The sequence below is a fragment of the Labrus mixtus genome, chromosome 1 (genome assembly GCF_963584025.1).
Source record: "Labrus mixtus chromosome 1, fLabMix1.1, whole genome shotgun sequence".
Lineage (NCBI taxonomy): Eukaryota > Metazoa > Chordata > Actinopteri > Labriformes > Labridae > Labrus > Labrus mixtus.
Genome location: NC_083612.1, coordinates 22,514,784 through 22,526,116, shown reverse-complemented (window position 1 = coordinate 22,526,116; position 11,333 = coordinate 22,514,784). Strand labels below are relative to the sequence as shown.

Sequence of the window (11,333 nt, the reverse complement as noted above, 5' to 3'; positions counted from 1 at the left end):
AATAGACTGGGCTAAACTGGACGGGAGGCGTGGAGGACGGGTGTACTCTCCTTGCAGTGTTAAGCGACATGGACCAGAGGACGTTGTGATGCTAACGGGACATGAGCGCGCCCTGTTGTTGTTGTCGCCGCCCAGTCCTCCTCCGACATCGCTCGCTTCAAGTCCGGACACTTGGTGAATTAAAGAGGCTGTGCAGCAAAACTACGTGTCTCCCCTAGACGCAGGGGGTGCATGCATATAAATACGGACGTAACTAGTACACAGACAGCTAAAAACAACTAGCTCGTCCTTACGGTGCGCTGAGCCCCTCACGTTATGGGATTTCTGTGCATGTGCATGGTGAGTAGTGGCTGTTGGGCAAACGCATGCGCACTAAGAACCCAAGCATTAAAAACAACATGTAAGCAGAAGCCTAGAATACTAAGCTGAACCTAAACGATTTTGTGTTGCTGCTGATCCGTCAGTCAAACTCAAAGTTTAGAGATGTTTTCATTATTACTTGTAATATACTTTTATTATTATTACTATTATTATTATTATTATTATTATTATTATTATTATTATTATTATTATTATTATTACTATAATTATTATTATTACTATTATTATTAGTAGTAGTAGTAGTAGTAGTATTACTATTATTATTATTATTATTATTATTAGTAGTAGTAGTAGTATTATTACTATTCTTATTATTCTTATTATTACTATTATTATTATTATTATTATTATTATTAGTAGCAGTAGTAGTAGTAGTAGTATTACTATTATTATTATTATTATTATTACTATTATTATTATTATTATTATTATTATTATTATAAATGTCGTTGATGTTGTTCCATTTGTGTATTGAAAATTGGATTACCCTTTGCTTTTATTTACTACAGGGTAATATGTTGATGATTTTTGGTGCATGACATATTTATTTATACAACACCTTTTGGCAGGTTGCACACAAATAGAACAAAATAATGCGGTGCAGTGGCATGACATGACAAGAATGAGGGGTTAGCCAACAATATCTTCTACAGAAAACAAAACATATAGTTGCAAAATTAAAAAAAGTAATTGGGGTGAGGGGTGCTGAGTGTAAAGGTATATTGCAGTATGTATCGTTCATAGGACAGTTTTATTGTTACTTTATATTCATTCAGCTATATTACATTTCAGATGGAAATGTTGTACTTCTTAACTCCTCAGATTTTTTTAACAGCCTACCCTTTGTTTTCTACAGCTAAACAAATGTTAATTCATCAGATTAATGATTTACATATATGCATGATTTTAATTTATTATCGAACCTGTGGGTTATTTTGGCCATGGTTTCTTCATGTAATCGATGAAAAGTGTAGTGTTGACTTTCTGTTTAAAGTTCGCCTTCACATGTCCTAACTGAGCTACCGTACCTAGTTCGCGTATTGGATTCAGTTGCTATGCAACCGGAGAGACCTTTGTTTCTTGTGTCAGGATGTCTGGGAGAAGTTGTGATAAAAAGGTCCCTAAGCCTCGGCTCGTCGTCTCTCAGGTTTTAAAGTCATTTTTCACACGTATTGTTCAAATGCTTATTTAAAGAACGTTTTATTTGTACTAGCAAACGTATAAATGTGAATCTGTTTGAACTAGTGAAGTAGCTCACCTATTAATCCACACAAGCTAGCGTTAATTAGCCTTCAGGCTGGAGGAAACCTATGAGGCATTTTGTAAATGTATATAATATAATATAATACTTTTTAATCGTAAAAAAGTGATTCAGTGGTTGAAATATACACTGAACATCAGCATGATAATCCAGTGCAGATGTCATTTTTATCCACAAACATCTGTTAATGTTACAAAGTGCTTTCAATTCTTTTCACAATGAGTTTCAAGTCGCAGTATAATTACAATTTATCTGTTTTTTGTTTGAGTTACTGTACTTTCACAAAAACAAACGTGCCTTAGGTATAATTGTATCTCTTAAATTAAAAAGAATACAAGTAAACACCCCTTACTTGAAACCAAAACTCCCTGATGGAATATAATGCTGACATGTGTTTGCCATTTCTATACTTCAGGGTTTTTTTTAAATTATCAGGCCATACATAATATTGGCCTATATATTTCAGTCTGATGCAATGTGTTTTAACTGCTCTAATTTTTTTATCTCTGAAGAAATGTCCACCTTCCAGTGGCAAGGCTGAGATGTCCAAGAGGGCTGAAGTTAGACCCCAGGTTAAATCTGCTTCAGGTTCATCAACGCAGCACACAGATGACCTCTTTGCTAAGGAAGAACAATACAAGTAAGACTGGATGTTACAAGAGATTTAGGCTTTGCTTCAATTTAAAGTAAAAAGATAATTTATGAAAGTATATTTACAAGACAAATATTTTATTTTGTGTTTCCAGTAGCAATTATTCACATATGTAGAAATATATTAAATAGATTGACATGCATTTGCATTGTATGTTATTTTTTTGGAAATAATAAACTTTACAAATCTTAACTTGAATTAACTTTCTATGAATAATGTGTTAATAATGAATTAAATATGACTACAAATGTGGAAGTCTTGTAGCACAAAAGCCCTGTTAATGTAATGTATAAAATGTGCTGCTATGCAATGTCCTCTTTCCCCTCTTACCTCTTTCAGGCTCCTTAATGCAGAGCTGGAAGCCAAAACAGCAGATCTTGTCAAACAGGCAGAACAACTTATAGTGAGTTATCAACATGTTTCTTAGAAGCAAAGAAATAAAAACTATCTTTTGTTGTATTATCTCATATTGGCTTTAAACAGGTTAACTTTGTCTTGGTATTTTCTTGATTTCAGAAAGAACAGAGTGAAGTTCTGTCGAGACCCCTTCCCACCCTTCTTTTGACTGACAATGAGGATGAAGATAATTCAGGGTAATAAATGATTGTAGACAAATAGTGAGTGTTTCACTGTAAAGCCACAGAGAGAGGTCACTTAATCAACAACATCTTAAATGTGCTTATTGATTCATGTATGGATATATTCTCCATTCCTCTGCAGGATAATTAAGCTTCGTCAGTGCCCTGCACAGGAGCCTGGAGTTGAGGTATTGAGTCAGTGTATAAAGTCATGCTCTATGTGTGTAACACCAGCAGTACTTCTTAGATTGCACTAGTATACTTTGTCAATGCTGAAGGAAAAGTTGTTGCTACTTGTAAAAAAGTTACCTTTTTCTCAGGTGTTAAAAAACAAACGGGCCACTTCAACATCCAAAACAATGTGTAGTAGAAAACAAGGAAAAGAGCCTCAACGTAAAACAGTGTAAGTTTGATTTGATTTGAAGAAATGTATGGTCCTATAGGTCAGAGATTTGGTTTAGTATATTCTGCATCAAACTCTATTTACAAGGACACTATAAGAGCACACATTGTTTGCTGATTTCAGGACCACAAAGACATCTCAAGTGGAGGATCCTGCAGCTGTAGAAGACTCAGATGATTTTTTTCTAGCAAAGACTATTCAAAGCATGGAGGAGAAGATTAACGACGACACTGTCACCACAGAAAATGTTGTGGATGATGCTGGAGACAATGTAGTATCAGGTAAGTTTGACAATAATAATAAAAATAATACACACTTTACATTTGAAGCGAATCTCAAAGTAGTATGGTGGACATGGAACATAAAGCCCACAAATATGAATTAATATTCATTTTATTATAAATGAAAAAAGTATTTATGTTCATGAATTTCTCACAACAGACATTTGGTGGAAGGTTTTTTGTCAAGTGCCTATGAGAATTTCGAGTGGATTTTACAGCAATAATAGTTTGTTTGCACTTGTTTGCATGATTAGATATACATATTTTCTCACAGATTATTTTTGTGTTTGGATTCATGTTGGATCTCAAACCTACTAGAACATGATACTTTTCTATCATGATGACACCTTGGCACTCAATCTTAATTGAAGCTAAAACTCTAAGTAACTCTTTATGTAAACCACATGATGAACTTGATACGTTCGATTGTATTTTGCATTTATTGTATTTGATTAGAAGTCTAGAACTGGTCACTGCTCTGTTTTGTTAAGGTGTTTCAGATGCTCAAATACGAGTCCTGAAGGCAAAACTGCGGATTATGCAAGAGGAAGTGGATCAACTCTCGTGTGAATATTACAAGAAGGTATACTGTAAAATAATGTGCAGCTACACAATGATTGAACTGTAACTGTTGTAGCCTCTAAGCATCAGCAGGGGGGGCAGAGCTTCAGCTGAACAGCCAATCACCATGACTGAGAAAAGGCTAGATGCAAATTTGACTCTCATCTGTTAGAGAAAAAATACCCATGTGTTGAAATAATCATCAAAAAAATCGAAAAAAAATCTTCTCCAAAGGCCCCAAATGTATAATGATGTAAAACGCTGGACCTTGCATTACAGTTTTTTTAAACATTGTCTGTAAAAAAGGATATTGTTTGCAGATAAAATGATGTCTCTGTTGATGCAGGATGATGAGAATGCTAAGCTCATCGTAAAAATGAAGGAGCTTGAGGAGGATCGAGCCCGGCTGCAGAAAACAACAAGTATTCAGCAAACACAGATTGAGAAGCACCGAGCTTTAGCAGAGGAGTCTGCTAAGAAATGTGACGGTCTTCAAGTGCAGGTGTCGGCTTTACACAAGGTCTGTGAGCATTTTATACAAGTCCTGCTATTTCTGAAAAACAAATCGTAAAATATGACACCATCCTCCATTACTCCTGAATTTATAATACGTTGTTTCTCCCTGGCTGATTTTTTGTTAAGGAAATAGAAAATCTGAATCGATCCCAGAAACAAGCAACAGCTGTTCACGGCACTGTGGAGGTTCGTCTCAACAGAGCTTTGGAGGAGGTGGAGAAGCTAAAGACTCAACTGAACAAGATGAAGCAGGCGGACAAGGTAGGAAAACATCAATGTCATTGATACATGCTACTTGTTTTGAGTGCTGATATGATTCAAACTACAGATTTTGATGTATAAAAAAATACTGTTGCTGACTTGAAAAATAACTTCTAAAGTAGGGTTTATTGAGAGATGATCACAGCCATCTTCTCATATTTAGTTTAAAAAATATGGTACAGTGACATGTCAGATAAAACGGTTAACATTTAAGCCAGGTCTTCTACAAACATGTGTAAAGCAGAAAAATAGAGCAGAATATCATTTGCCAAACAGCTAACTATGCTTCTTGTCTTTAAATGCACACATTTAATCATAAGATGTCACTCGTTGATCTTCATAGAGACTAAAGAACATCAAATCTTTATGACATGTTTGACAAAGAAATAGTTATGGTTATGCATTCAAAATATCTACTGATTCAAATGTTGAAAAAAAAACACATAACTTTAAATTTGATTTAAGTACAAACTGTGTTTTCCACTATTAAAGGACATAACAACTTCATGAAGAGTTACAGGGTTCATTCAGTAAATCTTTAAACTCATATACATCAGATTGTCTTGGTGCTGAAGTTTTGAATGGAAAAGTGTGTGAAATACATTTGTGTCAATATCTTTGATAGAAGTTCATAAAAGTGTGTACATCCCTGACACAGTGACTTTAACAGAGAGCTCAATAACAACATGAAGAAGAATTCACAACTAAGTTATAACATTTTGATTGATTGTAAGTGGTTTCCAAATGAGGCTGTAAGTATCAGGTCTGATTAAGTTTGACTTATTTCAGCCTTTATTTTTTTACAAAAGGAAAAGACAAGCGAGGAAGTTCAGAGTAAAGAGAATCTGCTTGCTGAAAACAAAATGCTTAAAAAACAGAAAGCAGAGCTCATTGTGGGCTTCAAGAAACAGCTGAAGCTGATTGACATTCTCAAAAGACAAAAGGTGAGTGTCTCTACCATACCCTGTTTGTAGACACCCTGTACAAAGCCTTTTAAACTGAATCTCATCCGACCACCTTTTCTGTCTTCTTTGTGCAGATGCATTTTGAAGCTGCAAAGCTGCTGTCGTTCACAGAAGACGAGTTCATGAAAGCTCTTGACTGGGGGAAGTCATAAACACTGAGAGGCTCTCTTGTATTTTTGGAGAAATAAAAGTCTGATGAGTTGCCAGGTATAAATCAGCAGAGAGTCTTGGTCCTCATTGTTTTCACATTTTGGCAACAGACAATCTCAGATCTTTTCTGGAATTATTTTATTGAAGATCCCACTGAACAACCCAAATAAAAAGATGCCTCCCGATCACTTTGTCGTTCCTACATCCTTAACAAGTGATTTAATAAATACTGAGAAATAAAGAGCTTAAAATGTCTACTTCATTTACAGTAACATTTAATTTGCCATCTTGTGGCAGAGCTTTCGATGTAAAGATTTACTCATCGCCTTCTAAGCTGTCTTCAGAAAAGATATCTGGCTGACGGGTTTGGAAGGTTCTTCTGAAGTCTTCATCAAAGTGCGCTAGGTCTTCTTCACGGAGCAGACCCTGGAAATGAATGCACTGATTGTCACATGGATGTTTTATCTTAAGAATGTGTAAAGCTAGTCAGGATTCTTACTCTTCCTCATACCTTTGGCAAGTATCCCAGGAGTTTTGTCGCATGGCGTTTCAGAAGCCTCTGCCTTTCTTCTTCAACTATCTGTCTGCGCAGCGCCTCCTTCTCCTGCTCAACCGCTCTTTCTTTGGCCTCAAGTTCCTTGAAGAGAGAAATTAACATTATTATCAAAGCACTTCATACTCAACTAAATGACACATCAGCTGCCCAGTGTTTTATGTACAACCATTTTCTGTGCAAATGTTTCGAGTGTTCTGTACCGTGTTGGCCTGAATCTGCTGCCTTCTGTCCTCTATCAGTTTCTCCACCTCGCGTTTGTGCTCAAGTTGTTTCATGCGTCGTTTCTGAGCGTTCATCTGCTCGATGCGGTCGTCCTCAGCAAACTTTGCCATCATCATTTTCCTGAAGGCCTCCTCTTCCGCTTTCTCTGCCTGCCTCCGCATCTCTTTGAAAGCCATTTGCTCCTGGTAGGTCTGCTGCATCATCAGCCTTTGTCTGATTTTCTTCTCCATCTCTTCCTGTGAAACAAACGGGTTAAAAAAATATGAAGATAACTCAGGCACACTTAAATAAATAGATCAAAGTCCCAGAGCACAGAGGAGTCTCTTAACTCATGAGCTGCTGTTCATTTAGAAGCACTATTGAGAATGTTGAATTTTTATTCCTTAGATATTAATTATAGGAATTCATTATTCAGGATTGTTGCATGATATGTACTGTATGTAAGAACTCATTAAAATGACGCTCTGCAGGTTGTGTCACTTTAACATACGGATACTAAACTTTGTATGATTACAAAATAGTTTAATAGTGCCACAATGTTAAGACGACTAATTAATTAACCCTAGTCATTTATCAAGCAAAATGTATAATTATCTTTCAGTGTCAGGGTAGTAATCAATAATTACTACTTCTTTTCATTATTTGCATCACAGCCAAAATATAAAATCTCCATCCTCATTACTGCAACTGCTTTCATCTTTACTCTGAATGTTTAAAGAGACAGTAAAGCAACGATACTTACTACTTCTTTCTGCCGATTGGCCTCTTCCTGTTCCTCTAAACAGAGTTCCTCACGCACTCGCTCCATATCTTCACGCTGCTGCCTCTCCTCTTCGATCTTCTCAGTCAACTGCAGAAAGTCAGAGAGGAGCTAAGTACCAAATCTCATGGAACGAAGAGAAAAATGTAGGGGCACTTTAAAAATTTTTTAAAAAGTATCTCAACTATTTTTTGCAGATGCTCCTTTGCTTCTTCTCTCTCTCTGATCTTTGCCATTTTGGCCTCCTCCATGTGCTGCTGATGGCTCGCAAATTCCCTGATGCGTCTGTTCTCTTCCTCCATCTGTTCTTGCTCCATGCGTCTCCATTCGATCTGCTGTCTCTTGAATTCTTCAATGTGCTGCTGAGTGGCTCGGACCTTCTCTAGTTTCAGCTGCCTCTCCCTTCAGAAAAAACAGCATTAGTTCTCAATCTTACATCCATCATGGCGGTATTAAAATGTGAATGAGAAAGTAAAGTCCAAAACAAAATCAACACTGTACTTTTCAAAACATAGCTTGAGTAAAAGAACTTAAATTAACTTCATAGAGTGGAGATTATTAATGACTTACATCTGATCCTCCTCATAAATCTTCCGGACGATCTCGTCCACCATAAGCTTCTCTTTAAGGAACTCCTCATATGCTTCTTGTCTCTTGTGCTCCCTCTCTATCAGCTGCTGCTCCAGCTCTCTCTGATACTGCACTACCTCCTCTTGGTGTTTCTGCTCCGTCTTCTTCTGCTCAGCAGCTGTTTGCTCATGTTCCTGCTTCATCCACCGAGCAAAGTCTGCCTCCTCACGCTAACAGAGAAAGGATACACACAGTAGAGCTTGAAATTTAAACTTAGAACTGTTCTGTACAAACATTTTCACCTTGAAATCAAATTCCTGTCACGTTTAACACTCATCATTTTATTTCACTCCTAGACAAAATAGTCTGTATATGCAAATACATTCATTTACATTATCCCTGACACATAAAAAAAACACATTGTCTATATAGAATATAAATGTACCCTTAAGACATTTTTAAGAACAGAATCAATCTTGTAGTAAAGATGGATACGATTATTTTGTTGGTAAGTGACAAAAATCACAGAGGATAGCGCTCACCATTGTCTCAAACCTCATGGCCTGCTGTTCAGCAATCTGTGCAGCTCTTTCCTTATTCATATATGCAGATTTCAGCTTTGACTCCAACTCTCGAAGCTCCATGCTGAAAGTGTTTGAATAGACGTTTAAAAACCAACAGAGGTAATGAAGAGACCAGAGCAGAGTAAGACAACATTGAGTACCTGTTCTTTTTTATATGCTCCCTCATTTTCTCTTCTCGTTGGCTCTCAAAATTGATGCGGGCGATCTCTTTGGCTATTCTCTCCTCTTGTTCCAGTTGCTTTTCTCTGTTTATTCTCTCCTCCTCTGCCTGCAACAAAAAAACATTTTTATCTACTATTGAATATAGTTCAGTCAATGCTGATGCTTTTCTTAATACACCAAAATGTTGTGAAAAGGAATGCTTTTTCAACGTTTGATACATTCAGGATTTTGCTAAACAAAAACAAAATCTTTACAGGTCTGTTTTGTTACCTCCAAAATGAGATGCTGCTTTAAAAAAGAAAAATGATTGTGTGTCTTCAGCTAACTTGATAAACCAATTCATCCAGCCATGTTGGGTTTTTTTTCTAATCATGTATGAAGGTTCTAGTCCAGTGTGGATATAATTATACAGGTGTCACTAATAGTAGAATATAAAATGTCACCAGTAAAATTTGGATCTTTCTAGTACATCAGCACATTTAAATGGAATACAATATAGCAAATGAAATGAAAGCAAGCCAGAGTTGTACCCACTTTTAAATAGTATCTTCAAACTTTATTTTAAACTGGTTTATAGCATTTGTATTGTTGTACATGTATTTTAATGTATCCTCATATCGTGTTATGGGTTTTATGTAACTGAATGTTGTACATTTTAATCTGTTGTTTACACAAAGGCCCAACTGGGGACACGAGTTGGAAATTAGCAATAGCTATATACTCTTTATGCAGCACATCAGTTTCATGCTTTGTATTGAAATTATGTTAAATTGCATTGTCCCTATTAAATAAATAAATTCAATTCAATAATATAAATAAGTCGAATTGTATTTCCTCTTTAGAAACATTTGCATAACTTATTTAATTTGTTCATCCCATTAGAAGATTCTGAGAAACCTGAAAGCACTACTATGAAGTGCCTTGTAAATTATGTAGTGCTTACAATAGTGTTTCTTTTTACATTGTTCAATTATATTTATTTCTATTTCTATGTGTGTATCTTGGATTGAGCTTCTTCTAAACTCAGTGGTCCAGTTCAGTATAAAGTAGTGTACTGAAGCTCATTCTTAAGTGAGAGTTACCTTGAGTAGGTCGCTCTCCAGCTGCCTCTTCTTCAGCCCCTCTTGAGCCTGTCGCTGGTATCTCCTCCTCTCTAAGCCCTCCTCGTCCTTCAGACCGGCCTGAAGCTGCCTCTCTCTGTCCACACGCCGGGCCTCCTCCACCCTGTGCTGCTCCTGACTCTGCCGCTGACACATTAACCTCTGCTGCTGGCTGTACATCCATTGACGACTCTGTCCCAGAGGAGAAGAATGAAATAGTGAAAACAGATAAGATAAGATAGTGTGGTAACTAAGCTGCTCTGTATGTAGCAGTCAAGCTAACGTTAGTCTAACTTTGGTACCAAGCATTTACCATTTTGGCGGAGCCTGTCGATGATTACGGAGTCTTCACGAAATTACTTTTGACTTTAATCAACTTTAGACTTTGCAATAATAAACTTGATAATAGTTTTATTGTAAAGATAGTGAACGAATTAGCCGTAGTTTACTCGAGGTGCCTTTAGTTGCCCCGGCTGTTTGGCATTTCGTTGTCGGGGGAACGCCGCGTCTCCACATTTTAAACCAATGAAAATGAGTGTTGACAATGACGTCAGGTCCGGGAAAATCAAAACACTATCAGTCTTCATTATTTTAATTTTGTTTTCTGTTTCACTGTAATATTTACAGTTTATGGTTGTACTTCGTGTCGTATAGTTTTAACACTAATCAAAAAATGTTCATGATCATACATGATTTTTGTAAATTTGAAGGATTCTGCTTTCAATATGGACACTATTGTACCGAGTCTGGATGTTTAACAATGTCATGTTTCTTGACTCTTAAGTGAGAAAAATTCTGAAAAGTGCAGGCATGTTAATGTGAAAGGTAAATGGTAGAAATTTAAGTCCTTAAATAACTAAAACTCACAAGTTGCAAGCTGTTTCAACAATGTTTTTGTATGTAACGTGTATATTGTTCATTTCGATTTGTTGTATCATTGTAGATTTCCGTATTCTTAATGTGTTTTATGGTTGTTGAGTTTATTTTTTGTAGGCCTAATGTTGATAGTTTCTGATATTAATTTGTATGTTCATAAAGGTCAAACTTTGTAAGGTCTCTGAAAATCAGCTTTGGCTATAATACATGTGGTGAGTGAAATCGGAGTACATATAAAGTGTCCCTAAACAATTCAAATCATTTAGACAAGTCTATTCCAGTAAAGAATATTATTTAAGCCTGTGATAAAGACACAGTTTCCTGCTCTGTCTACAGTATGTTGTAAAAGTAAAATCAAGCAAAAAAACTAACAAAATACATTGGTACAGATCCATGGTATGCAAACAGACTAATGTTATGGAACAGATAGATTTCAGGGTGAATTTAACATATTGTCCAAATCTAAAGGCTGTCTGGAGTTCATATTTGGCCCA

General features: G+C 36.2%; 2 protein-coding genes across 4 annotated transcripts; one reads left to right on the top strand and one right to left on the bottom strand.

Annotated features, from left to right (window-relative positions):
• Positions 1-57: 57 nt before the first annotated feature.
• Positions 58-6,076, top strand: tex9 (testis expressed 9). Of its 3 annotated transcripts, none has more exons than XM_061038949.1 (12): positions 58-174; positions 2,155-2,282; positions 2,634-2,697; positions 2,811-2,887; positions 3,015-3,060; positions 3,193-3,275; positions 3,399-3,556; positions 4,048-4,139; positions 4,464-4,637; positions 4,760-4,894; positions 5,704-5,838; positions 5,934-6,076. In XM_061038949.1, the coding sequence occupies exons 2-12, from the start codon at positions 2,185-2,187 to the stop codon at positions 6,009-6,011; spliced, it is 1,140 nt and encodes a 379-aa protein (XP_060894932.1). In that variant the 5' UTR covers positions 58-174; positions 2,155-2,184; the 3' UTR covers positions 6,012-6,076. The 3 variants fall into 3 exon arrangements, with proteins under 3 accessions (XP_060894932.1, XP_060894924.1, XP_060894915.1); XM_061038941.1 differs by lacking the exon at positions 58-174 and adding an exon at positions 204-339; XM_061038932.1 differs by lacking the exon at positions 58-174 and adding an exon at positions 1,454-1,528.
• Positions 6,077-6,228: 152 nt separating this feature from the next.
• mns1 (meiosis-specific nuclear structural 1) lies at positions 6,229-10,458 on the bottom strand. Its single transcript, XM_061038920.1, has 10 exons — positions 10,277-10,458; positions 9,946-10,155; positions 8,842-8,969; positions 8,660-8,762; positions 8,118-8,347; positions 7,733-7,949; positions 7,530-7,637; positions 6,766-7,023; positions 6,521-6,646; positions 6,229-6,435 (listed from the first exon to the last, which is right to left on the bottom strand). Exons 1-10 carry the CDS (start codon positions 10,277-10,279, stop codon positions 6,325-6,327), a joined length of 1,494 nt encoding a protein of 497 aa, XP_060894903.1. The 5' UTR covers positions 10,280-10,458; the 3' UTR covers positions 6,229-6,324.
• Between the last annotated feature and the right edge of the window lie 875 nt (positions 10,459-11,333).

Coding starts and splice junctions, on each gene's coding strand:
- tex9 (XM_061038932.1), top strand. CDS start 1,472: ATGTCTGGGAGAAGTTGTGATAAAAAGGTCCCTAAGCCTCGGCTCGTC. Junction 2,888..3,014: donor GAGGATGAAGATAATTCAGG/GTAATAAATGAT, acceptor ATTCCTCTGCAG/GATAATTAAGCTTCGTCAGT. Junction 4,638..4,759: donor AGGTGTCGGCTTTACACAAG/GTCTGTGAGCAT, acceptor TTTTTTGTTAAG/GAAATAGAAAATCTGAATCG.
- mns1 (XM_061038920.1), bottom strand. Junction 8,348..8,659: donor CCATGAGGTTTGAGACAATG/GTGAGCGCTATC, acceptor TTTCTCTGTTAG/CGTGAGGAGGCAGACTTTGC. Junction 7,024..7,529: donor CCAATCGGCAGAAAGAAGTA/GTAAGTATCGTT, acceptor TTTGTTTCACAG/GAAGAGATGGAGAAGAAAAT.